The following is a 25,613-nucleotide window of genomic DNA, read 5'->3' as shown; positions in this document are numbered from 1 at the left end:
TGCAATAACCTTAATGCACACAGAGTAGATTCTTTTTCTTTATACTCACAAAAGTCGAATGCTTGCAATTTTCCTAAAGCTCCTTGAACTCTCTTCCAGCTTAGAACTAAGCCACATTTTGCAAGTAACTGCCTGATTAACGTATCAGAAGCTTTCTTAGATATGTTGCCTACGAAAACTGTTGTAGTCAGATCACAGCTTTTGTCACTTTTACAATTCTTCTGAGCAGCCTGGTCTTTCCTTGTCCAATATGCTTTCCAACCAAAGGCACAGCGGTTGTCATGAACACTTGTTTGTCCTCTGTTGGGCAACAGTTCATAGTGTTTGTCATGGAGACAGTTGTGGCATCATCCAGTATCTTTCTTAATTCGCTTTCAGGTGGCTTCATTGCAGGGGATTTGGCATGCCAATTGTGGATGGTCTCCAATCAAGTTGTAGTTGGTTCAGCCAGTCACACCCTCACACACCTTCTGTTTTTACCACATACAAGCTCAATGTGGCTTGCTGGTTGTTATATTTTACAGTTATGAATATCATTCCCACAGGAGTTACTTTTAGACCATAGGACCTCTTCTTTTTGATTCCATTTATGAAACCTAAAGCATTCTGCAATCAACAATGGCTTTGGTTCTCAGTGTTCCTGCATTACTTTGACAAGCTCATTTCTACAGGTTTTATTGGAACAGTCAAACTTCAAAGCAAACCGAATGCCTTTAACCCGAATGCACTCAGCAAAATTGGCACTTGTTTCTCATTGGTTATTTAATTTGCTTGAAAATACTTTGCCAATAGTTCAGTATACAATCCGGTTACGTTGGAAAGATTGAAGAGTTTGATTGCGCAACTAGTTGCCTGTTGCGCAATCAAACTCTTCAATCTTTCCAACGTAACCGGATTAGTATCACCCGGTGCTCATTGTTTATGAACCCGGAGTTCTTCCACTTATTGCCTTAAAAAAAACTCAGACGTGTTTTCCCTTCCAAAGAACATGTATTGGTTGCTTTTTTTTAAACTCGACCATCTCTCCACATTTTAAACACACTGATGCTCTCGCAGTGTTTTATTTTATTTCCAACATCTCGCTGCATTTAACAGGTTGGCAACCGTGTCGGGTTCGTTTTAAGAATACCTCATCACCAATTTTAAGCTTTGCAACTTCAAAACATTAAATTAATGCAACGAAACTCACAGGAGTCCGAAAATATGGGTGTATACTTCAAGTTTACTTGAAGCGATGTGCACACGTATCACGTATTAATGAGATTATGTATGCAATTCATGTATTTTACATTTAACCTGTAATTAATTATTTAAATGAACAAGAATGCTTCATCAAACCATATACAAGATTACTCAGATATTATTTAAATTTTAAATACACAACAGATTCTTCCTCAGAAGTTGTTTCCTGCAGTTCATTCTCATCCTAACATCTGAAGAAACCATCATCACAGAAGTTTGAAGGTCCACAGCACATTCATACTCACTTCCTGCACTGACATCCCCAGGAACGTTAAGTAAACACGGCTACTCACCAAGTGTAGGTCCTGAAGAAGATTCACAAACCTGTGTAAGAGAGACAAATGGAGAGATACTTAATAAATATGGAGGGGTAGAGAAGAGTATAAAATATACAGCTGGATAGCAGAGCAACAGGCCCTTCAGGCCAATATGTCTGTGCTGATCATGATGCCAACATACGCACTCGCTCTCTAGATAAGTAGGTATACCTTCACTCCCTGTCATTGGGGAAATGTACCTACACCATCTCTGGACATGTATGTACAGTACACTGTCCATAGTTAGGGTAGTTCAGGGTATGAACCTACACTCTGACTTTGGGGACTTGTACCTACACTGTATCTTTATCAGGAAAATGTACCAATGCTGCCTCTGTAATTAGGGACCTACACTCTCTCATTAATTAGTGACATGTACCTGTAGTGTCTGAGTCAGAGACATGTGTCTAATTTCGCTCTACAGTTTGGACATGTTCCTGCAACTGTCTATGTAGAGTTGGACATGCAACTATAGTGAGGGATACATAATACATTCTCTGTAGTTAATGACAGAGACGTTCTCTGTGTTGTGGATAGTGTGAAAGGCTATCAGAGGTTACAACGGGACGCCGATAGTTTGCAAAACTGGGCTGAAAAGTGGTAGATGGAGTTCAACGCAGATAAGTGTGAGGTGGCTCATTTTGGCAGGTCAAATGTGATGGCAGAATATAGTATTAATGATAAGACTCTTGGCAGTGTGGAGGATCAGAGGGATCTTAGGGTCTGAGTCCATAGGACACTCAAAGCTGCTGCACAGGTTGGCTGTGTGGTTAAGAAGGCATACCGTACAGTGCATTGGCCTTCATCAACCATGGGATTGAGTTTAAGAGCCGAGAGGTAATGTTAAAGCTGTATAGGACCCTGGTCAGACCCCACTTGGAGTATTGTGCTCAGTTCTAGTCACCTCACTACAGGTGCTGGGGAGTAGGTACAGAGGAAATGTCAGGGGTAAGTTTTTTACTCAGAGAGTGGTGAGTGCGTGGAATGGGCTGCTGGCAACGGTGGTGGAGGCGGATACGATAGGGTCTTTTAAGAGACTCCTGGATAGGTACATAGAGCTTAGAAAAATAGAGGGTTACGGGTAACCCTAGGTAATTTCTAAAGTAACTACATGTTCAGCACAGCAGCATGCACCAAAGGGCCTTTATTGTGCTGTAGGTTTTCTATGTTTCTATGTTTCTAACTACATTGTCTCTGTAGATATGGACATGAACCTACACTGATGCAGAAAGGGACAGGCACCCACACACTATGTAGTCAACATTATGTACCAACAGTGCCTCTGCTGTTGGAGCATGTATGTACACTCTCTGTAGTGAGGCGTGTGTAACTACAGCATTGTTAGGGACATGAACATACACCTTGGCATGTACATAAACTCTCTGTTGTTAGGGCATGCACTTGCCTTCTCTGTGTGTTCTCTGAATAGGCACTTATGTTGTCTCTGTAATTAGGATAAAGTAACTACACAGTCTGTACCTGGGAGCATGTACCTACACTCTTTGTAGTGAGGAACAAGCAGCTGTACTGCCTCTGTAGTTAGCAACAACTATAGTACTTGCACTTTCTCTGCAGTTAAGGACACATACCTACATTCTTTCTGTAATGGGAGACATATAGTTATACTACATGTGTAAATGGTGACATGTTGCCTGGATTGGTGAGTGTGCCTTATGAGAATAGGTTGAGTGAACTTGGCCTTTTCTCCTTGGAGCAATGGAGGATGAGAGGTGACCTGATAAAGGTGTATAAGATGATGAGAGGCATTGATCGTGTAGATAGTCAGAGACTTCTTCCCAGGACTGAAGTGGCTAACATGAGAGGCATAATTTTAAGGTGTTTGGGAGTAGGTACAAAGGGGATGTCAGAGGTAAGTTTTTCATGCAGAGAGTGGTGGGTGCGTGGAATGGGCTGGAATGGTGGTGAGGAGGATAAGATAGGGTCTTTTAAGAGACTCCTGGATAGGTGCATGGAGCTTAGAAAAATATAGAGGGCTATGCGGTACGGAATTTCTAGCCAGATTCTAGAGCAGCGGTTCCCAACCACCGGGCCGTGGACTGGTACCGGGCCGCAAAGCATGTGCTACCGGGCTGCAAGGAAGCGATATGAGTCAGCTGAACCTTTCCTCATTCCCTGTCACACACTGTTGAACTTGAACATAGGGTTGCCAACTGTCCCGTATTGCTGGGACATCCCATATATTGGGCTAAATTGGTTTGTCCTATACAGTACCGCCCTTGTCCCGTATTTCCCCCACTAAGGTAGAGCGTTCCTATGAAACCCTTCATGCCGACATGGCGTAAAGTGAAGAAGCAATTACCATTAATTTATATGGGAAAAATTTTTGAGCGTTCCCAGACCCAAAAAATAACCTACCAAATCATTCCAAATAACAAAACCTAAAATAACACTAACATACAGTAAAAGAGGAATGATATGATAAATACACAGCCTATATAAAGTAGAAATAATGTATGTACAGTGTAGTCGGGAAGATTAAGTCAAAACCGATTGTGGAAAAAAATCAGCACGTACGCGCATGCGCGCGTCACAGGTGCCCACGCAAGGCTTCATAGTCATGGTAGTCTTACTCGGGGTAAACACAGTTCCATATTTGACTGCTACTTTTGTCCCTTATTTGGGAGTGAGAAAGTTGGCAACCCTAACTGTAAAAGACATGCTGAGGTGAGTTTAACCCTACTTCAACACCCGCCTGGTCAGCCGGTCCACAAGAATATTGTCAATATTAAACCAGTCTGCGGTGCAAAAAAGGTTGGGGACCCCTGTTCTAGAGTAGGGTACATGGACAGCACAACATTGTGGGTTGAAGGGCCTGTAACGTGCTATAGATTTTCTATGTTTCTATGATGTCAGGTTCAGAGGCCTATAATTTCCTGAATTACTCTTAGAGCCTTTCTTAAACAGTAGAGCCACATTTGCTATCCTCCAATGGATCCAGCATCTCACCCGTCACAATGATGCTTTAAATATCTCTGCCAGGGACAATGCAATTCCTGCGATAGCCTCCCACAGGGTATGAGGGAACACGTTTTCAGGCCTTGGGGATTTAGCCACACTAATTTGCCTCAGGACAGCAAAAACCTCCTCCTCTGAAATCTGTATAGAGTCCATGACCTTGCTCCTGCTTTGCCTCACATCTATAACTCTGAGTCCATCTCCTGAGTAAATGCAGCTGCAAAAAATCCATTTAAGGTCTCCACCATCTCATTTGGCTCCACACATAAATTAACTCTCTGATCTTCAAGCGGACCAATTTTGTCCCTCACTATCCTTTTGCTCTTAATATATGTGCAGAAGACCTGAGGATTCTCTTTCACCTTGACTCCCAGAGCAACTTGATGTCTTCTTTTAGCTTCCTGATTTCCTTCTTAAGTGTTTTCTTACATTTCTTATACTCCTCAAGTATCTCATTTGCTCCTGCCTGCCTATACCTGCTATGCACCTCCTTCTTTTTCTTAAACAGGCCCTCAATATCTCTGAAAACCCAAGGTTCATTAAATCTGTTATCCTTGCCTTTTACTCTGACTGGATGGAACATACAAACACAGTATTCTCAAAATTATACTTCTGAAGTTCTCCCACTTACCTGCTCTAACTCATTCCCTAATAGGAGATCTAGTATTGCACTCCCTCGAGTTGGGACTTCTATGTACTGATCAAAGAAACATCTGAAAAAAACTCTTTCCCTCCAAGGGGACAGATAAGAGGTTCTGTGGAAGAGATCGAGAATCCCGGATGGTCTGTTGCCTCCCTGGTGCCAAGGTCCGCGATATCTCGGATCGAGTTCTCAGTATTCTCAAGAGGGAGGGTAAGCAGCTAGATGTCGTGGTCCATGTAGGGACCAATGACGTGGGTAGGAAGAGTGAGGAGGTCCTGAAAGGTGAGTTCAGGGAGTTAGGCTCCAAGTTAAAGGACAGGACCTCCAGGATAGCAATTTCAGAATTGCTACCAGTGCCATGTGCAGGCGGGTTTAGAAACAGTAAGATAGCGCAGACCAACACGTGGCTGAAGACATGGTGCAGGAGGGAGGGCTTCAGATTTATAGATAATTGGGCAGTTTTCCAGGGAAGGTGGGACCTGTTCCGGTGGGACAGTTTACATCTGAACTGGAGGGGGACAAATATTCTTGCAGGTAGGTTTGCTAGAGAGGCTCCAGTGGATTTAAACTAGATACAAGGGGGGAGGGGAACCAGAGTGTACGAACAAATGCAGGGGAGAAGAAAGAAAAAGGAGATAGTAAAGTTGTTTGCATCGTTAGTGATAGAGAGTAAGAGGTGGAAAATTTCTTAAATGCATTTATTTTAATGCTAGGAGCATTTTAAGAAAGGTGGATGAGCTTAGAGCATGGATTGATACCTGGAAGTATGATGTTGTAGCTATTAGTGAAACATGGTTGCAGGAGGGGTGTGATTGGCAACTAAATATTCCTGGATTTCGTTGCTTCAGGTGTGATAGAATCAGAAGGACAAGAGGGGGGAGGTGTTGCATTGCTTGTCAGAGAAAATACTACAGCGGTGCTCTGGCAGATTACATTAGCGGGCTCGTCTAGGGAGGCTATTTGGGTAGAATTCAGGAATGGGAAAGGTGTAGTAACACTTATAGGGGTGTACTATAGACCACCAAATGGGGAGCGAGAATTGGAGGAGCAAATTTGTAAGGAGAGAGCAGATATTTGTAGTAAGCACAAGGTTGTGATTGTGGGAGATGTTAATTTTCCATACGTAGACTGGGAAGCCCATACTGTAAAATGGCTGGATGGTTTGGAGTTTGTAAAATGTGTGCAGGATAGTTTTTTCCAGCAATACATAGAGGTGCCAACTAGAGAAGGGGCAGTGTTGGATCTCCTGTTAAGGAATGAGATAGGTCAGGTGATGGAGGTATGTGCTGGGGAGCACCTTGGGTCCAGTGATCACAATGCCATTAGTTTCAATATAATTTTGGAGAAGGATAGGTCTGGACCCAGGGTTGAGATTTTTGATTGGAGAAAAGCTAACTTTAAGGAGATGCGAAAGGACTTAGAAGGAGTGGATTGGGACAAATTGTTTTATGGGAAGGATGTAATAGAGAAATGGAGGTCATTTATGGTGAAATTTTGAGGGTACAGAATCTTTATGTTCCTGTTAGGTTGAAAGGAAAGGTTAAAAGTTTGAGAGATCCATGGTTTTCAAGGGATATTGGAAACTTGGTTCGGAAAAAGAGAGATATCTACAATAAATATAGGCAGCATGGAGTAAATGAGGTGTTCAAGGAATATAAAGAATGTAAAAAGAATCTTAAGAAAGAAATTAGAAAAGCTAAAAAAAGATACAAGGCTGCTTTGGCAAGTCAGGTGAAAATAAATCCAAAAGGTTTCTACAGTTATTTTAGTAGCAAAAGGATAATGAGGGATAAAATTGGTCCCTTAGAGAATCAGAGTGGACAGCTATGTGTGGAACCAAAAGAGATGGGGGAAGATTTTGAACAACTTCTTTTCTTCGGTATTCACTAAGGAGAAGGATATTGAATTGCGTAAGGTAAGGGAAACAGGTAAGAAAGTTATGGAAACTATGATGATTAAAGAAGAGGAAGTATTGGCGCTTTTAAGGAATATAAAAGTGGATAAGTCTCCGGGTCCTGACAGGATATTCCCTCGGACCTTGAGGGAAGTTAATGTAGAAATAGCAGCGGCTCTGACAGAAATATTTCAAATGTCATTAGGAACGGGGATGGTGCCAGAGGATTGGCATATTGCTCATGTTGCTCCATTGTTTAAAAAGGGTTCTGAGAGTAAACCTAGCAATTATCGGCCTGTAAGTTTGACGTCAGTGGTGGGTAAATTGATGGAAAGTATTCTTAGAGATGGTATATATAATTATCTGGATAGACAGGGTCTGATTAGGAACAGTCAACAGTCAGCGTGGAAGGTCATGTTTGACAAATCTTATTGAAGTTTTTGAAGAGATTACTAGGAAAGCGGTGGATGTTGTCTATATGGACTTCAGTATGACCTTTCACAAGGTTCCACATGGAAGGTTAGTTAGGAAGGTTCAATCGTTAGGTATTAATATTGAAGTAGTAAAATGGATTCAACAGTGGCTGGATGGGTGACGCCAGAGAGTAGTGGTGGATAACTGTTTGTCAGGTTGGAGGCCGGTGACTAGTGGTGTGCCTCAGGGATCTGTACTGGGTCCAATGTTGTTTGTCATTAATGATCTGGGTGATGGGGTGGTAAATTGGATAGTAAGTATGCAGGTGATACTATGACAGGTGGTGTTGTGGATAATGAAGTAGGTTTTCAAAGCTTGCAGAGAGATTTAGGCCAGTTAGAAGAGTGGGCTGAAAGATGGCAAATGGAGTTTAATGCTGATAAATGTGAGGTGCTACATTTTGGTAGGACTAATCAATATAGGACATACATGGTAAATGGTAGGGCATTGAAGAATGCAGTAGAACAGAGGGATCGAGGAATAATGGTGCATAGTTCCCTGAAGGTGGAATCTCATATAGATAGGGTGGTGAAGAAAGCTTTTGGTATGCTGGCCTTTATAAATCACAGCATTGAGTATTGGAGTTAGGATGTAATGTTAAAATTGTACAAGGCACTGGTAAGGCCAAATTTGGAGTATTGTGTACAGTTCTGGTCACTGAATTATAGGAAAGATGTCAACAAAATAGAGAGAGTACAGAGAATATTTACTAGAATGTTACCTGGATTTCAGCACCGAAGTTACAGAGAAAGGTTGAACAAGTTGGGTCTTTATTCTTTGGAGTGTAGAAGGTTGAGGAGGGGCCGAATAAAGGTATTTAAAATTATGAGGGGGATAGATAGAGTTGATGTGGATAGGCTTTTTCCATTGAGAGTTGGGGAGATTCAAACAAGAGGACATGAGTTGAGAGTTAGGGGGCAAAAGTTTTGCGGTAACATGCAGGGGAACTTCTTTACTCAGAGCGTAGTAGCTGTGAGTAAAGAAGCTTCCAGCAGAAGTGGTATAGGCAGGTTCGATATTGTCATTTAAAGTAAAATTGGATAGCTATATGGACAGGAAGGGAATGGAGGGTTATGGGCTGTGCACAGGTTGGTGGGACTAGGTGAGAATAATCGTTCGGCACGGACCAGAAGGGCCGAGATGGCCTGTTTCCATGCTGTAATTGTTATTTGGTTATAAGGTTATATGGAGTTGACGGTTAGGGGGCAAAAGTTTAGGGGTAACACGAGGGGGAACTTCTTTACTCAGAGAGTGGTAGCTGTGTGGAACGAGCTTCCAGTAGAAGTGGTAGAGGCAGGCTTGACATTGTCATTTAAAGTTAAATTGGATAGGTATATGGACAGGAAAGGAATTGAGGGTTATGGGCTGAGTGCAGGTCGGTGGGACGAGGTGAGAGTAAGCATTCGGCACGGACTAGAAGGGCCGAGATGGCCTGTTTCCATGCTGTAATTGTTATATGGTTATACAAGGCCCCTTAAAGTATGGGAGTTCCAGTCAATACACAACCATATAACAAAAAAAAACTGATTTAGAAAACAGTCTGCACTTTTGTTCCTTTTACCAAAATGCATTATCGTACATTTCCCAACACTGTATTCCATCTGCCACTTTTTTGCCCATTCTTCCAATTTGTCTAAGTCCTGCTGCAATCGCATTGCTTCCTCAGCACAACCTACCCCTCCACCCATCTTCGTATCATCCGCAAACTTTGCCATAAATCCATCAATTCCATTATGCAAATCATTGTCAAACAATGTGAAAACTGACCCCGGAGGAACACCACTAGTCACTGGCAGTCAACAAGAAAAGGTCCTCTTTATTCCCACTCACTGTCTCCTGCCAGTCAGTCATTAGGAACATAGAAACATAGAAAACCTACAGTACAATACTTCGGCCCACAAAACTGTGCCAAACACGTCCTTACCTGAGAAATTTACCTAGGGTTACACATAGCCCTCTGTTTTTCTGAGCTTCATGTACCTATCCAGGAGTCTCCTAAAAGACCCTATCGCATCCACCTCCACCACCGTCACTGGAGGCCCATTCCATGCACTGACCACTCTCTGTGTAAAAAACTTACCTCTGACATCTCCCCTGTACCTACTTCCAAGCACCTTAAAACTGTGCCCTCTCGTGCTAGCCATTTCAGCCCAAGGAAAAGGCCTCTGACTATCCACACGATCAATGCCTCTCATTACCTTATACACCTCTATCAGGTCACCACTCATTCTCTGTCGCTCCAAGGAGAAAAGGCCGAGATCACTCAACCTATTCTCATAAGGCATGCTCCCCAATCCAGGCAACACCCTTGTAAATCTCCTCAGCACCCTTTCTATGGCTTCCACATCCTTCCTGTAGTGAGGCAATCAGAACTGAGCACAGTACTGTACTCCAAGTGGGGTCTGACCAGGGTCAACAGTACCTCTCAGCCCCTAAACTCAATCCCAGGATTGATGAAGGCCAATGCACTGTATGCACTCTTTACCACAGAATCAACCTGCAGCAGCCTTGAGTGTCCTATGGACTCGGACCCCAAGATCCCTCTGATCCTCCATACTGCCAAGAGTCTTACCATTAATACTATATCCGTCATCATATTTGACCTACCATAATGAACCACTTCACACTTATCTGGATTGAACTCTATCTGCCACTTCTCAACCCATTTTTGCATCCTATCGATGTCCTGCTGTAACCTCTGACTACCCACCACACTACCCACAACACCCCCAACCTTTGTGTCATCAGCAAATTTACTAACCTATCTCTCCACTTCCTCATACAGGCATTTATAAAAATCACAAAAAGTAGGAGTCCCAGAACAGATCCGAGACACACCACAGGTCACCGGCCTCCATGCAGAATATGACCGTCTACAACCACTCGTTGTCTTCTGTGAGCAACTCAGTTCTGGATCCACAAAGCAATTTTCCCTTGGATTCCATGCCTCCTTACTTTCTCAATGAGCCTTGCATGGGGTACCTTGTCAAATGCCTTGCTAAAATCCATATGCACTACATCTACTGCTCTACCATCATCAATGAGTTTAGTCACATACTCAAAAAATTCAGTCAGGCTCGTAAGGCATGACCTGCCTTTCACAAAGCCATGCTGACTTTTCCTAATCATATTATGCCTCTCCAAATGTTCATAAATCCTGCCTCTCAGGATCTTTTCCATCCACTTACCAACCACTGAAGAAAGACTCACTTGTATATAATTTTTTGGGCTATCTCCACTCCCTTTCTTGAATAATGGAACAACATCCACAACCCTCCAATCCTCCGGAACCTCTCCCATCCCCATTGATGATGCAAAGATCATCACCAGAGGATCAGCAATCTACCTCCTCGCCCCCCACAGTAGCATGGGGTACACCTCATCTGGTCCTGGTGACTTACCCAACTTGATGCTTTCCAAAAGCTCCTGCACATCCTCTTTCTTATTATCTACATGCTCAAGCTTGTTAGTCTGCTGTAAATCATCCCTACAATCGCCAAGATCCTTTCCATAGTGAATACTGAAGCAAAGTACTCATTAAGTACCTCTGCTATTTCCTCCGGTTCCATATGTACTTTTCCACTGTCACACTTGATTGGTCCTATTCTCTCACGTCTATTCCTCTTGCTCTTCACCTACTTGTAGAATGCCTTGGGGTTCCTCCTATTCATGTCAGTATCTTTCATGTAACGCCACAGGATTTCATCTTGTTAAGCAACCTCATGTATGGCACCTTAACAAATGCCTTCTGAAAATTCATGTAAATGACACTCACTGCCTCTCCTTTGTCCACTCTGCTTGTTACTTCCTCGAAGAATTCTGACAGATTTGTCAGGCAACATTTCCCTTCACAAAAACCATGCTGACTTTGATTTATTTTATCATTAGTCTCCAAGTGCCTCAAAACCTCATCTTTAATAATGGTCTCCAACACTTTCCCAACCACTGAGTTAGGCTAACTGACCTATAATCACCTTTCTTTTGCCTTCTTCCTTCTTAAAGAGTAGAGCGACATTTACAATTTTCCAGTCCTCCAGAACGATGCCAGAATCAAGTGATTCTTGTAAGATCATAACCAATGCACCTGCTATCTCTTCAGCAACCTCTTACATAAGTCTGGAATGTAGTCCATCTGGTCCAAGTGACTCTTCCACCTTAAGACCTTTCAGTTTGCCTAGCACTTTTACCTTCATAATAACATTCCAGCTCCCTGACACTCATGGACCTCTGGCACGCTGCTATTGTCTTCCACAGTGAAGGCTGATGTAAAGTACCTATCAAGTTTATTTCCGATTTCTTTGTCCCCCATTACTACCTCACCAGCAACATTTTCCAGTGGTCCAATATCAACTCTCAATTTCCTTTTACTCATTATATAACTGAAAAAACCTACAGTATCCTGCCTTATATTATATTATCTTTTCCCTTCTTGTGGCTTTTTTTGGTTGCCTTTTGTTGGATTTTAAAAATTTCCCAATCATCCATGATTCATCTGCCATATTCTCCTATTCTTACCTTCATTAGCCATGGCACTGGGAGTAATCCAGAGCTACCATTCTCAAGGTCCTGGTTTTTAACTTCTTTCCTAACTCTGCAGGATCTCATCCCATTCTCTACCCATGTCATTTGTGCCAAAGTACACAATATCTTCCGATTGCTCACGATCTCCCTTGTGAATTGTTTGCTTACTTTGGCTCTTACCCCTGCTCACCCTCTCATGGGTAGCTCAGCCAAATCCTCAGTACATTGTCCTCAATAGGGCCACTCCCAAAATGGCCACTCTACTAAAAGCAGGTGAGGTGGTGGAAGCAGATATGATATACATATTGCAGCATTTACCTACATTCATTTATTTTCTCCATCTCCCTCTGTCTCTCTCCCCCTGCCCCATCCCTTTCTCTCACTGCAGTTAGAGAATTACCCTCTGAATTTAGGGACATGTATCTCTCCCTCTCCCTCTCTTTAGAGATACATACTTCGTAGTTGCTGGCATAAACTGAGGCATACCCTCTATCTCTATCTTTGGCACACACTCTCTCACACAAGCACATGCACACACATATTCTCATTCTCTTTCTCGCTCTTACTCTTACTCACTCACAGTTGTTAGGGAGACATACTTACGCTCTCTCTGAAGTGGTCATCATTTTTGCAATGCGATATCCTTTAATTTCTGTGTTACTCTACAAGGAAGTAGAGAAACATTGAGACATTTATTGAAACATCCAAATACATAATATTCCCAAAGAGTAGCCATAACATGTGAAAACAAAAAAGAGTTAGCCAGATCTTTGCTGATTAAAATGGAGAGCCATTATATACTGTAGCAAACAATGAACTCTGCAGAAACTAGCTAAAGGCTGGGTCTCAGCCTTATCAGCTGATGTATCCTAATCACTGCCAGTTCGGCCCTGATTGTGCTGTGTTTGTGGACTTTGCATGATTTCACTCTGTGCAGGTGTTCCACTTTTCTCCCACATCCCACTGCCATCAACTGCCACCTCTGAAGTTAATGTCAGAAAAGAATTGCTGGGTGCGTGTAAGAGTGAAATTATTAAAGGAAAGTAGGAGCCAGTGTGCTCTTAAATACACAGCATAACTTCTTGTGTTTCATTAGGTATAGAATGGTCTACCTGTGTAGTCAGCTCCTCCGACTCGGAACTGTTTCCCGTCTGCTCACTGGAGGCCATCTCCTCATGGGACTGACGCAATGCCAGGACCTCACTGTCCACACTAGAAAGACAAACACTGAGGTCAACTATGCTGCTCATTACTAGCCTGGGACTGTCTTGCCTACCAGCTCGTGATAACTGAGAAAAGACACCCTTCTGGGCAAGAGACTAAAATAGGATCAAAGGTGATGCAAAGGGAAGTTGGATGCAGGGAATAATGGGGACTTTGCAACACCACTGCTCTTAGTCAGAGTTAATTATACATTTCAGAGCACCCTCCACCTTCTCCCCATATCTTTCTGGCATTCTGGAATATATCTTCCTCCTCCTAGAGTATGGTTTTACAACTCTGACTTCTCTTGCTGAGGGAGCAGAGAATTCCACAGCCTTACTTCTTCTGAGAAATAGAACTTCTCTTGACTTCATTGCCAGTCGGCAATATCCGAACTCCGAAGCCGTGTTTCCAGATTCTGGAACCTCCACCACAGGGAACACGTGTTATTTCCATACAATGTTACATTAGGCTGTTACACATCTTTTGTCAGAGAAGTACCTGCATAAATAGGTAAACCACCTCCATACAAGCAAGGACAGAAAACAGGGCAAAGTGAGTATACTTATTTATTCAGTAAGCTATGGGTCAAAGTATTTGGTGAGTACATTTCTAACTCTTCTGGCTTCAGTCTCGTTGCCGTCTGTTCTGAAATTGTTAGGTTGTGTGGGGGGTTGTGTTCAAGAAAACAACGAAATGCCGCGCTGCGGCCAGCTGTTCCGGCATGTCATGACAGCGTTTTTAAATAGTCAAAAAAGCTCACTTTACAATTTAACTCAAGCCGTTCACACAGACTGCGCTTTATAACAACCATATGGCAGTGCTTGTGCAGTACCAAGCAGAAGCAGAAAAAGCATTGTTGTTGTGGTGTTGTCATGACAGTGTTTTTAAACAACGGATATTAGGCATTTTCAGATTTATTCACTCTGGAGACCGTTTCTGAAAATCTCCATTTTCGGGGGATGAAAACGCCACTTTAGTATGGATGGAGGGTCAAAACAAAGAGAAAAAGCTTCATTTTCAAAATTACCCAGCGTAGTGTGGACGTAGCCTTAGGCAGGAACTAGGAAGAATTAGAAACATAGAAACATAGAAAATCTACAGCACAATACAGGCCCTTCGGCCCACAAAGTTGTGCCAAACATGCCCCTACCTTAGAAATTACTAGGCTTACCTATAGCCCTCTATTTTTCTAAGCTCCATGTACCTATGCAAAAGTCTCTTAAAAGACCCTATCGTATCCGCCTCCACCACCGTTGCCGGCAGCCCATTCCATGCATTCACCACTCTCTGAGTAAAAAACTTACCCGTGACATCTCCTCTGTACCTACTCCCCAGCAACTTAAACCTGTGTCCTCTTGTGGCAACCATTTCAGCCCGGGGAAAAAGCCTCTGACTATCTACAAGATCAATGCCTCTCATTATCTTATACACCAAGTTCACTCAACCTATTCTCATAAGGCATGCTCCCCAATCCGGGCAACATCCTTGTAAATCTCCTCAGCACCCTTTCTATGGCTTCCACATCCTTCCTGTAGTAAGGCGATCAGAACTGAGCACAGTACTGTACTCCAAGTGGGGTCTGACCAGGGTCCTATATAGCTGCAACATTATCTCTCGGCTCCTAAATTCAATTCCACGATTGATGAAGGCCAGTACACCATACGCCTTCTTAACCACAGAGTCAACCTGCGCAACTGCTTTGAGCATCCTATGGACTCGGGCCCCAAGATTCCTCTGATCCTCCTCACTGTCAAGACTCTTACCACTAAAACTATATTCTGCATCAAATTTCACCTACCAAAATGAACCACTTCACACTTATCTGGGTTCAACTTATCTGGGATCTGCCACTTCTCAGCCCAGTTTTGCATCCCATCAATGTCCTGCTGTAACCTCTGACAATCCTCCACACTATCCACAACACCTCCAACCTTTATGTCATCAGCAAACTTACTAACCCATCCCTCCACTTCCTCATCCAGGTCATTTATAAAAATCACAAAGAGGAAGGGTCCCAGAACAGATCTCTGAGGTACTCCACTGGTGACCAACCTCCAGGCAGATTATGACCCGTCTACAACCACTCTTTGCCTTCTGTGGGCAAGCTAGTTCTGGATCCACAAAGCTATGTCCCCTTGGACCCCATGCCTCCTTACTTTCTCAATAAACCTTGCATGGGGTACCTTATCATATCAGGAGGGCAAAAAGAGGTATCACATGGCAGCAGGGTTAAAGAGGTTTTTCAATTACAATACAAAGTAAAAGGATGACTAACAAGAGAGACTAGAGCTCTAAATGCCATTGGAGCGACTCTGAGCTCCAATTTATCTTTGGCATGTAGTAATTTCTTAGGATGTCAAAGAAATTAGGGTAATAAGCAATAAAGCTTTGGATCATATACATGTACATCGAAACATTGAAATATACAGTGAGATGCATAGTTTGCATCAAATCAATGAGGAATGTCTGAGCAGCCTACAAATGTCACCATGCTTCTAACATCAACATAACATGCCCACTGTTTATTAATTCTAACTGTTCATCTTTGGAACTTGGGTAAAAACCAGAGCACCCGGAGAAAACCCAAGCAGTCATGGGGAGAACATATGAACTTACAGGCAGAGGCAGGAATTTAACTACAATTGTTGATCACCGGCTGATGCTGTAAAGCATCTGCGCTCACTGCTACACTGCAGTGAAGGAGGAATTTGTAGCCTTGAAGCACATCAAGGAGGGCAAATCTCCAGCGCCCGACCAAATGTACCCAAGACTTTATAGGAGGCGAGGATGAAATCGCAGAGGCCCTTGCAGAGATATGTGCTCTGTCATTAGCCACTGAAGAATTTCCAGACGGCAGAAGTGTGGCTAATGTTGTTCCATTGTTTCAGGAGGATAGCAAAGACAGCCAAGGAACTACAGGGCAGTGAGTCTGACTTCAGTTACTCGAAGGAATTCTGAGGGACAAGACCTACAATCACCTGGATAGCCAAGGCCTGATCATGAATAATTAGAATGTTTTTTTGTAGAAGGTTATGTCTTACAAATCTTTAGGGGTCTTCAGAAGAGGTAACTCAGGGGGATGATGAAGATAGGACAGTGGATGTTCTCAAGGTCCCAAATGCAAAGCTAATTTGTAAGGTTAGATGCAGGGGATTCAGGATTGACTCAGTGTTAGGAAGCAGAGAGTGACAGTTGAAGGTTGATTCTCCAACTAGAGGCCTCCCGAGGTCAGTGTTGGGACCTCTATTATTTACTGAAATGATGTGGATAAGAATGTACATCACATGATTATTAAGTTTGCTGATACTAATTTAGGGAGTCTTTTTGATAGTGAAACAAGATACAATGAATTGCAAAGAAATCTTAATCAGATAGGGAGATAGGCTGAGGATTAGCAAACAGATTTCAATTTAGATAAGTGTAAAATGATGCATTTTGGGTAGGATAGTACTTATACTGCATGGCAGAGCACTTGCTGAGTGATGTGGTACAGAAGACCCTGGGAGTATCAGTGGCTGCACAAGTAGACAGGGTGATGAAGAAAGCAATCAGCTTGCTGGCATTGAGGCTAGACATAGACATATTAGGTTGTAGTTATATATATAAGTAATTGGTTAGACTGCACTTAGAGTATTGTGTGCAGTTTTGGTTATCTGTTAGAGGAAGCTGGAAAAGGTACAGAAGGGATTTATGAGGATGCTGCCTGGTCTAGGGGGCTTGAGTTATAGGGAGAGATTGTCCATTTTGGATCTTCATTCCATGAAGAACAGGAGAATGAGGGTGATCTCAATAAAGTCATGATCAGTATGGGTAAGATTTTTCCCCAGGACTGGGAGTCCAAAACTAAAAGATCCAAGATAAGAGGGGAGAATTTAAAAGAAACCTGAGAGTTAACTTCTTTACACAGAGGGTAGTGAGTACACAGATTAGCTGCCAGAGGAAGTTGTTAAGGCAGGTACAATTACAAGACTCAAGAGACATTTGGATAGTTACATAGAGGGGTGGGGCTTGGAGATATGGACTGAGCATTGTCAACTGAGATGAGCAGGAAGGATATTGTGGTCAGCATGGAACCAGTTGGGCACAGGGACCTGCTTCTGAGCTGTATTAGTCTTATGACTCTAAATCCATATCTGGTACGTGAAGGGAATTTAAAGACCTACACAAGGATGACAAGGTAAAGGGAAACTTGGATCACAAGAGAGGTGATGAATTTAGTCAAGAAGAAAAACAAAGCATTTGTAAGGTTTAAGGAAGTGAAAATAAAATTGAGCCCTTGAGAAGAAAGAAAATAACTCAATGAGGGAATCAGGAGAGGCAGAAGGAACCATACAAAGTCCTTGTCAAGTAGGATTAAAGTAATCCCCAAGGTATTCTACACATACATCAAGAGCAAGAGGATAACTAAGAAGAAGGGGGTACAAGAATAAAGGAGGAGCTTGCTTGGAGGCAGAAGATGTGGGTGAGGTCGTAAATGAGTACTTTGCATCAGTATTTGCCAAGGAGAAGGATGTGAAGGATAGAGAGATCGGTGTGAGGTGTAGTAATAAGCTAGAGCATTTTCAGATAAGGAAAATGGTTCTGTTGGGTGTCTTGAAAAACATTAAGGTGGGTATGTCCCAGGTGTGTTACACCCGAGTTTATTAAGAGAAGCAAAAGGAAAGATTGCTAAGGCCCTGGCCTAGATATACAGGTCCTCTGTAGCCAGAGGACTGGCAAGTAGTTAGTGTTGTTCTGTTATTCAAAAAAGAAAACTGGGATAACCTTGGATGCGATAAACCAGTGAACTGAATTGATGGAATATGAAGGTAAATTAGCCAATAATATTAAAGAGGATACCAAAAGATTTTTCAGATATATTAGGAGTACATGAGAGGCGAGGGTAGGTATCAGACTGCTGGCAAAAGATGCTGGAGAGATGGTAAAGGGGACAAGGAAATGACAGATAAACTGAATAAGTATTTTGTATCAATCTTCACTGCCCAGTGCATCTAAAGATGTGAACTTCCCACTATTCAGGACTTTTACAAAGACAGGTGTGTAAAAAGGGCCCGAAGGATCGTTGGGGACCTGAGTCACCCCAACCACAAACCGTTCCAGCTGCTACCATCCAGGAAATGATACTGCAGCATAAAAACCAGGACCAACAGGTTCCGGGACAGCTTCTTCCACCAGGCCATCAGACTGATTAACTCATGCTGACACAACTGTATTTCTATGTTATATTGACTAACCTGTTGTACATACTACTATAAATTGCATATTAGGAGGAGGGAGGAGAAGATAGCGATGCAACACAGTGCACACGGCTGTTCCGAATTGATACCGTATCCGTGAAGTAGGATGCCATGCACAATCCTGATTTGATAGAGACAGACGTGAAGAAGCACGGAGAAACATCTGGAGAAACTTCTGAAATGCCTGCTTCGTTGCTGCTGCTACTGTGCGATCAAGAATCTCTGGAGGGAAGGCCCCAAATCCTCGGCCTTGCCTGTTGCCGGGGCCGGGGTCAAAGCGCTCGGCAGAGATGGTGCTCAGTGTATCAGTGTCGGGGAGCTGGTCCGAAGCTCGGAGTTTTCGGACGGACTTGGAGTCAGACTGTGGTCGGATGCTTCCAGGATGCTGCATCGGCAAGTTTGCGGCGCTGGAGGTTTACCGTCTGAGTGAGATGTTGGGACTTTCGAGAGACTTTGAGACTTTACCGTGCCCATGGTCTGTTCTTATCAAATTACAGTATTGCATTGCACTGTTGTAACTATATGTTATAATTATGTGGTTTTTGTCAGTTTTTCAGTCTTGGTTTGTCATGTGTTTCTGTGATATCATTCTGGTAAAACATTGTATCATTTCTTAACGCATGCATTACTAAATGAGAATAAAAAAGGACTGCGTGTCCTCATAACCTAATCTAATCTAATTTAGATAGAGACATGATGTAAAAAGTTTTACTCCTCATGTATATGATGTACATAATAAAGTCAGCTCAATTCCTGAAGGATCATTAGTAATGCTTCCACAATCTATTCAGCTACATCTTTCAGAACCCAGGGGTGCAGTTCATCTGGTCCAGGTCACTTATCTACCTTCAGAACTTTCAGCATCCCAAGCATCTTTTCCCTAGTAATAGCAAATGCACTCACTTCTGCACCCTAACATTCTTGAACTTCCGGACTACTAATATCTTCCACAGTGAGGATTGATACAAAATATTTATTCAGTTTATCTGTCATTTCCTTGTCCCCCTTTACTACCTCTCCAGCATTTTTTTCTAGCAGTCCGATACCTACTCTCACCTCTCATGTACTCTTTATATATCTGAAAAATCTTTTGGTATCCTCCTTGATATCACTGGCTAATTTACCTTCATATTTCATCTTTCCCCTCCTTATTTTAGTTGACTTCTGTTGATTTTTAAAAGCTTTCAAGTAGAGCTGTGGATGTTATCTACATGGATAACATATGACATTTGACAAAATTCTTGAAGTTCCACTAATCCTCAAGATAAGATGCATGGGATCCATGGTGACTTGGCTGCTTGGGTTCAGAATTGGTTGCCCATAGAAGACAGAGGTTAGTAATTGATGGAACTGGAATTCATGATGAGTGGAGTTCCACAGGGATCTGTGCGGGGACTTAAGATGTTTTACTTATAAATGACCTAGATAAAAATGTACATGGATGTGTTAATAAGTTTGCAGACTATTCAATAATTGTTGGTGTTGTGGGTAGCACAGAAGAGTGCTGAAGGAGACAGCGAGATACAGATCAGTTGCACCTATTGGCAGAGAAATGGTGTTTCTTTCATTTAAATGTAAGCTGGTGCTCCTTGGGAGATCAAATGTAAAGGTGCAATACACTGTAACGGCAGAACTTAAAACTGTTGATGTACAAAGGGATCTTAGTGTTCAAATCCATAGCTCCCTGAAGGTGGCCACATAGGTTGATTAGGTGGTATGTCATTCTTGAGTGATTGAATTCAAGAGCTGGAAAGCTATGTTGTAGTTTTATAAAACTTTAGTTAGGCTGCATGGGGAGTTTTGAATTCAGTTCTGGTTGCCTCGTTATAGGAAGGATGGGTTAAGGCTTTGGAGAGGGTGCAGAAGAGGTTTCACCAAGATGCTACCTGGTTAAGGCACGTGCTATAAGAAGACCACAGTAGCACAGTGGTTCATCCTCATCATCAGGTGCCATGCCCAGATTGAGCTTTGACTGCCATGGCCCACACACTCCTTTTTCGGGTCAAGTGGATCAATTCATTGGTAATCATTTCCAGTTCTCTGGCTGCTGTCTCCATCATCATTTGTCCTTGCCTCCCTTTTGCTTTCTTCCCTTCAATCTTTCCCATAATTACCGTGCATTCTAACTCCTCTTTCCTAATCACATGTCCAATGAAGTTACGTTGCCTTTTCATAATCTCATACATTATTTCTCTGCTCGTGCTTGCCCTGTTCATGATATGCTTGTTAGATATTCGTTTCGTCCATGATATTCTTTTCATCTTCCTCAAAAACCGTATCTCTGCTGCTTCAATTTGTTTCCTCATGTTACTAGAGACTGTTCAACAATCTGATCCATATAACATAACTGGATAAGTGTAACATTTCAGTACTCTGAGGCGGGTTGTCATGCCTAGTTTAGTGCTGGTCAGTATACTCTTCATTCTCATAGCATAGTGGTTAGCACAATGTTATTACAGCTCGGAGCGTCAGAATTCAGAGTTCAATCCCAACGTCTTTGATAAGGAATCTGTATGTCCTCCGCATGGAATGCGTGTGTTTTCTCTGAGTCATCCAGTTTCCTGCCACAGTCCAAAGACGTGCAGGGTAGGTTAATTTGCCATTACAAGTTATCCTATAGGACCAAGGTTAAATCAAGGTTGTCAGGAGTTGCTGGGACAGCACTGCTTGAAGGACCGGAAGGTAACAGTGGATTTGCAATTAAGAGGCCCTAAGAGGCACATGTACTTGCAGAGAGTCGGGAATATGGAGATTGGGATATGGCAGAAGGGATTAACTTAGTTAGGCATTTAACTACTAATTTAATTAGTTCAGCACAAATATGAAGGGAATGATCACTTTATTGTGATGGTGCTATAGGCCCCCCAACAGTCAATGGGAATTAGAGAAACAAATTTGTATGGAGAGGGGAGGAGTCAGCACCATTTAAATGCTCTTTTGTAGGTATCAAACACCGGCAAATGTTAATGCAGCGGCCAGTTTGGAGTGGCAGTGTCTCAGCTGTAAGCACTGAAGCTTTGGCTCAACAGTGCAGAAGCTGAGCAGAAGAACAGATAGTAGCAGCATACACAAAATGTTGGAGAAACTCGGCAGGTCAGAAAGCATCTATGGAAATGACTAAACAGACGACATTTTGAGCCAAGACTTCTTCAAGACTGGAAAGGAAGGGGGAATATGCTAGAATAAAAAAAGTTGGGGGGGGATAGCTGGAAGGTAATAGGTGCAGCCATGTAGGTGGGAAAAATAAAAGGCTGGAGAGGAAGGAGTCTGATAGGAGAGGAGAGTGGACCATGGAAGAAAGGGAAGATGGAGGGGCACCAAGGGGAGGTGATGGGTAGGTGAGGAGAGATAAGAGGCAGAGTGAGAAATAGAAGATGAGGGAAAGTGAAGGGAAAATTACCAGAAGGAGAAATCGATGTTCATGATGTCAGGTGCAGGCTGCCCAAGCTGAGGTATTGCTACTCCACCATAATGGCCTCATCATGGCACAAGAGGAGGCCATGGACTAACATGTCGGAATGGTAATAGGAATAGGAATTAAATGGTTGCCACCAGGAAATTCTGCCTTAGGCAGAGGACCAGCTCAGGAAGTGAAGCGATTGAGGCGAATGGTTAATCACGACGACATAGGAGCAGAATTAGGCCATTTGGCCTATCGAGTCTGCTCCACCATTTAATCATGGCTGATCCTTATTTCTATCTCCTCAACCTCAGTTCCCAGCTTTCTCCCCATAACCTTTGATGCCATGTCCAATTAAACACCTATCAATCTCTGCCTTAAATACACCCAATGACCTGGCCTCCACTGCTGTATGTGGCAACAAATTCCACAAATTCACCACCCTTTGGTTGAAGAAATTTCTCCGCATCTCTGTTTTGAAAGGGCATCCCTCTATCCTGATACTGTGCCCTCTTGTCCTAAACTCTCCCACAATGGGAGACATTGTTTCCACATCTGCTCTGTCTATCCTTTCAACATTCGAAAGGTTTCAATGACATCTCTCCTCATCCTTCGGGAATCCAGCCAGTATAAACCCAGAGCCATCAAACGTTCCTCGTATGAAAACCCTTTATTTCCTGGAATCATCCTTGTGAACCTCCTCTGGACCATCTCCAATGCCAACACATCTCTTCTAAGATGAGGGGCCCAAAACTGCTCACAATACTTAAGGTGAGGCCTCACCAGTGCCTTATATATCCTCACCTGAAGTATTGTGAACAGTTTTGGGCCCCACATCATTTCTGATGCCACCACAATCTCTAACGCTACCTCTTTCGGAACTGTAGGGTGCAGTTTATCTGCTCCAGGTGACTTATGTACCTTTCAGCTTTTTGAGCACCTTCTCTCTTGTAACAGTAACTGCACCCATTTCTCTTCCTTAACACACTACATCAGGCATACTGCTAGTATCTTCCACAGTGAAGACTGATGCAAAATACTCATTTAGTCATAGAAAGTCATAGAAAATTACAGCACAGAAACAGGCCCTTCAGCCCATCTAGTCTATGCCAAACCATTTAAACTGCCTACTCCCATTGTCCTGCACCAGGATCATAACCCTCCATGCCTCTATCATCCATGTACCTATCCAAACTTCTCTTAAACATGCATGCTTGCATGCACTACATGTGCTGGCAGTTTGTTCCACCCTCTGAGTGAAGAAGATTCTTTGTGTTCCCTTTGAACCTTTCACCTTTCAACCTTAATCCATGACCTCTAGTTGCATTCCCACTCAACCTCAGTGAAAAAAGCCTGCTTGCATTTACCCAGTCTATGCCACTCATCATTTTATATACCTTTATCAAATCCCCTCTCAATCTTCTACATTCCAAGGAATAACGTCAAAACCTTTTTAATCTTTCTTTATGACTTAGATAATTTAAATATCTCTACCTGGGCCCAGGAAATTTCTGTACCTGCCTCCCACAGGGTCTAAGAGGACATCTTGTCAGGCTCTGGGGATTTATCCATCCTAACTTGCCTCAAGATAGTAAACATCTCCTCCTGTTTAATCTGTATAGGGTCCTTGGCCTTGCTGCTGCTTTGCCTCACTTTTATGGACTCTGTGTCCATCTCCTAAGTAAACAGAAATGCAAAAAAATCCATTTAAGATCTCCCCCATCTCTTTTGGCTCCACACATTGATCAATATTGTCCCTTACAATACTTTTACTCTTAACATAGCTGTAGAATTTCTTAAGAGTCTCCTTCAGCTTGTCTGCTAGGACAACCTCATGCCTTCTTTTAGTTCTCCTGATTTCTTTGTTCAGTGTTCTTTTGCATTTCTTATACTTCATTAGTCCCTTGTTTGCTCCTACCTGCATATACTTGCTAAGCACCTCCATTTTTTTCTTAACAAGGGCCTCAATATCTCTTGAAAACGAAGGTTCCCTAAATTGTTACCTTTACCTTTTATTCTGCCAGGCACACACAAGCTTTGTATTCTCAAAAATTCACTTTGTAAGGCCTCCCACTTACCAAGCACACCTTTGCCAGAAAATAGCCCGTCTCAATCCACACTTGCTGGATCTATTCCGATACCATCAAAATTGGCCTTTCTCCTATTTATATTCTCAATCTAAAGACAAAACACATCTTTTTCCATGTTTACTTTGAAACCAGTGGCATTATGATCATTAGATCCAAAGTGCTCCCTGCACAAACTTCTGTCAGCTGCCCTGTCTTATTCCCCAATAATAGATCAAGTATCACATTTAGTTCATCAGCCATCTCCTTGTCCCCCAGTATTATTTCTCTTGCCTCATTTTCTAGTGGTCCTATATCCACTCTCACTTCTCTTTCACTTTTAACATACTTGAAAAAACTTCTGATATCCACTTTGATATCATTTGCTAGCTTGTTTTCATATTTCATCTTTTCCCTTCTAATGATTTTTTAAGTTGCTCTCTGTAGGTTTTTAAAAACTTCCCAATCCTCTATCTTCCCACTAATTTTTGCTTTGCTGTATGTCCTTTCTTTTGCTTTTACAATAGCTTTGACTTCCCTTGTCATCCATGGCTGTACTATTTTACCATTTGAGTATTTCTTCATTTTTGGAATACACGTCCTGCACCTTCCTCATTTTTCCCAGAAACGCATGCCATTGCTGCTCTGCTGATATCCCTGCCAGCAGCTCCTTCCTATTTACTTTGTCCAACTCCTCTCTCATTCCACTGTAATTCCCCTAATTCTACTGCTACATCACACTTTACTTTCTCCCTATCAAATTTCAAGTTGAACATAATCATATCGTGATCACAGGTTCCTAAGGGTTCTTTTACCTTAAGCTCCCTAATCGCCTCCAGCTCATTACATAACTCCCAATCCAGTATAGCTGATTCCCTAGTAGGCTCAATGATAAACTGCTCGAAAAAGCTATCTCTTAGGCATTCAACAAAGTCATTCTCTTGAGATCCATTACCAACCTGATTTTCCCAATCGACCTGCATGTTAAAATCTCCCATGACTACCATAACATTGCCCTTTTGTCTCACCTTTTCTATTTCCCGTTGTAACCTGTGGTCCACCTCCCAGCCACTGTTGGGGAACCTGTATATAATTGCCATCAACGTCCCTTGCAGTTTCTTAATTTAACGCACAAGGATTCAACATCTTCCGATCCTATGTCACATCTTTCTACTGACTTGATGCCATTTTTTACCGGTAGAGTCACACTACCCCCTCTGCCTACCTTCCTATCCCTCCAATATAACTTGTAACCTCGGACATTATTCAGCTCCCAACTACAACCATCCTTCAGCCACGATTCAGTATTAGCCACAACGTCATACCTGGCAATCTATAATATTGCAACAAGATCATCCACCTTATTTCTTATACTGTGTGCATTTAGATACAGCACTTGAGTACCTTATTTGCTATCCTTTCTGACTCTGCATACCTAATGATTTGATACTCATCCTGTTGGCGGCAACTAAGTCCCATCACCTGCCTGCCCTTCCTGACAATCTGACTGCACACAATCTTCACTTTTTTACCATCCGTCCTTTCCTGAGTCTCTTCACTCCGTTACCACCCCAGTGAGTCTGTAAGGAAAGTCTGGCAAGGTAGTGCACATGATGGGACGGATAGTTTAAAGTGTC

General features: G+C 42.6%; 1 protein-coding gene across 1 annotated transcript in view; it reads right to left on the bottom strand.

Moving 5' to 3' along the window:
- LOC140210814 (FYVE, RhoGEF and PH domain-containing protein 5-like) overlaps positions 1 to 25,613 on the bottom strand; it is a 235,818-nt gene that overhangs the window by 180,971 nt on the left and 29,234 nt on the right. The window contains exons 3-5 of the mRNA XM_072280081.1: positions 13,180 to 13,279; positions 12,671 to 12,729; positions 1,536 to 1,566 (exon numbers count right to left, since the gene is read on the bottom strand). Coding sequence (XP_072136182.1) covers positions 1,536 to 1,566; positions 12,671 to 12,729; positions 13,180 to 13,279 — 190 coding nt within the window. The remainder of the gene's footprint in view (positions 1 to 1,535; positions 1,567 to 12,670; positions 12,730 to 13,179; positions 13,280 to 25,613) is intronic.

Source organism: Mobula birostris, chromosome 16, assembly GCF_030028105.1.
Source record: "Mobula birostris isolate sMobBir1 chromosome 16, sMobBir1.hap1, whole genome shotgun sequence".
NCBI lineage: Eukaryota > Metazoa > Chordata > Chondrichthyes > Myliobatiformes > Myliobatidae > Mobula > Mobula birostris.
This window is presented reverse-complemented; position numbering and strand designations above follow the sequence as displayed.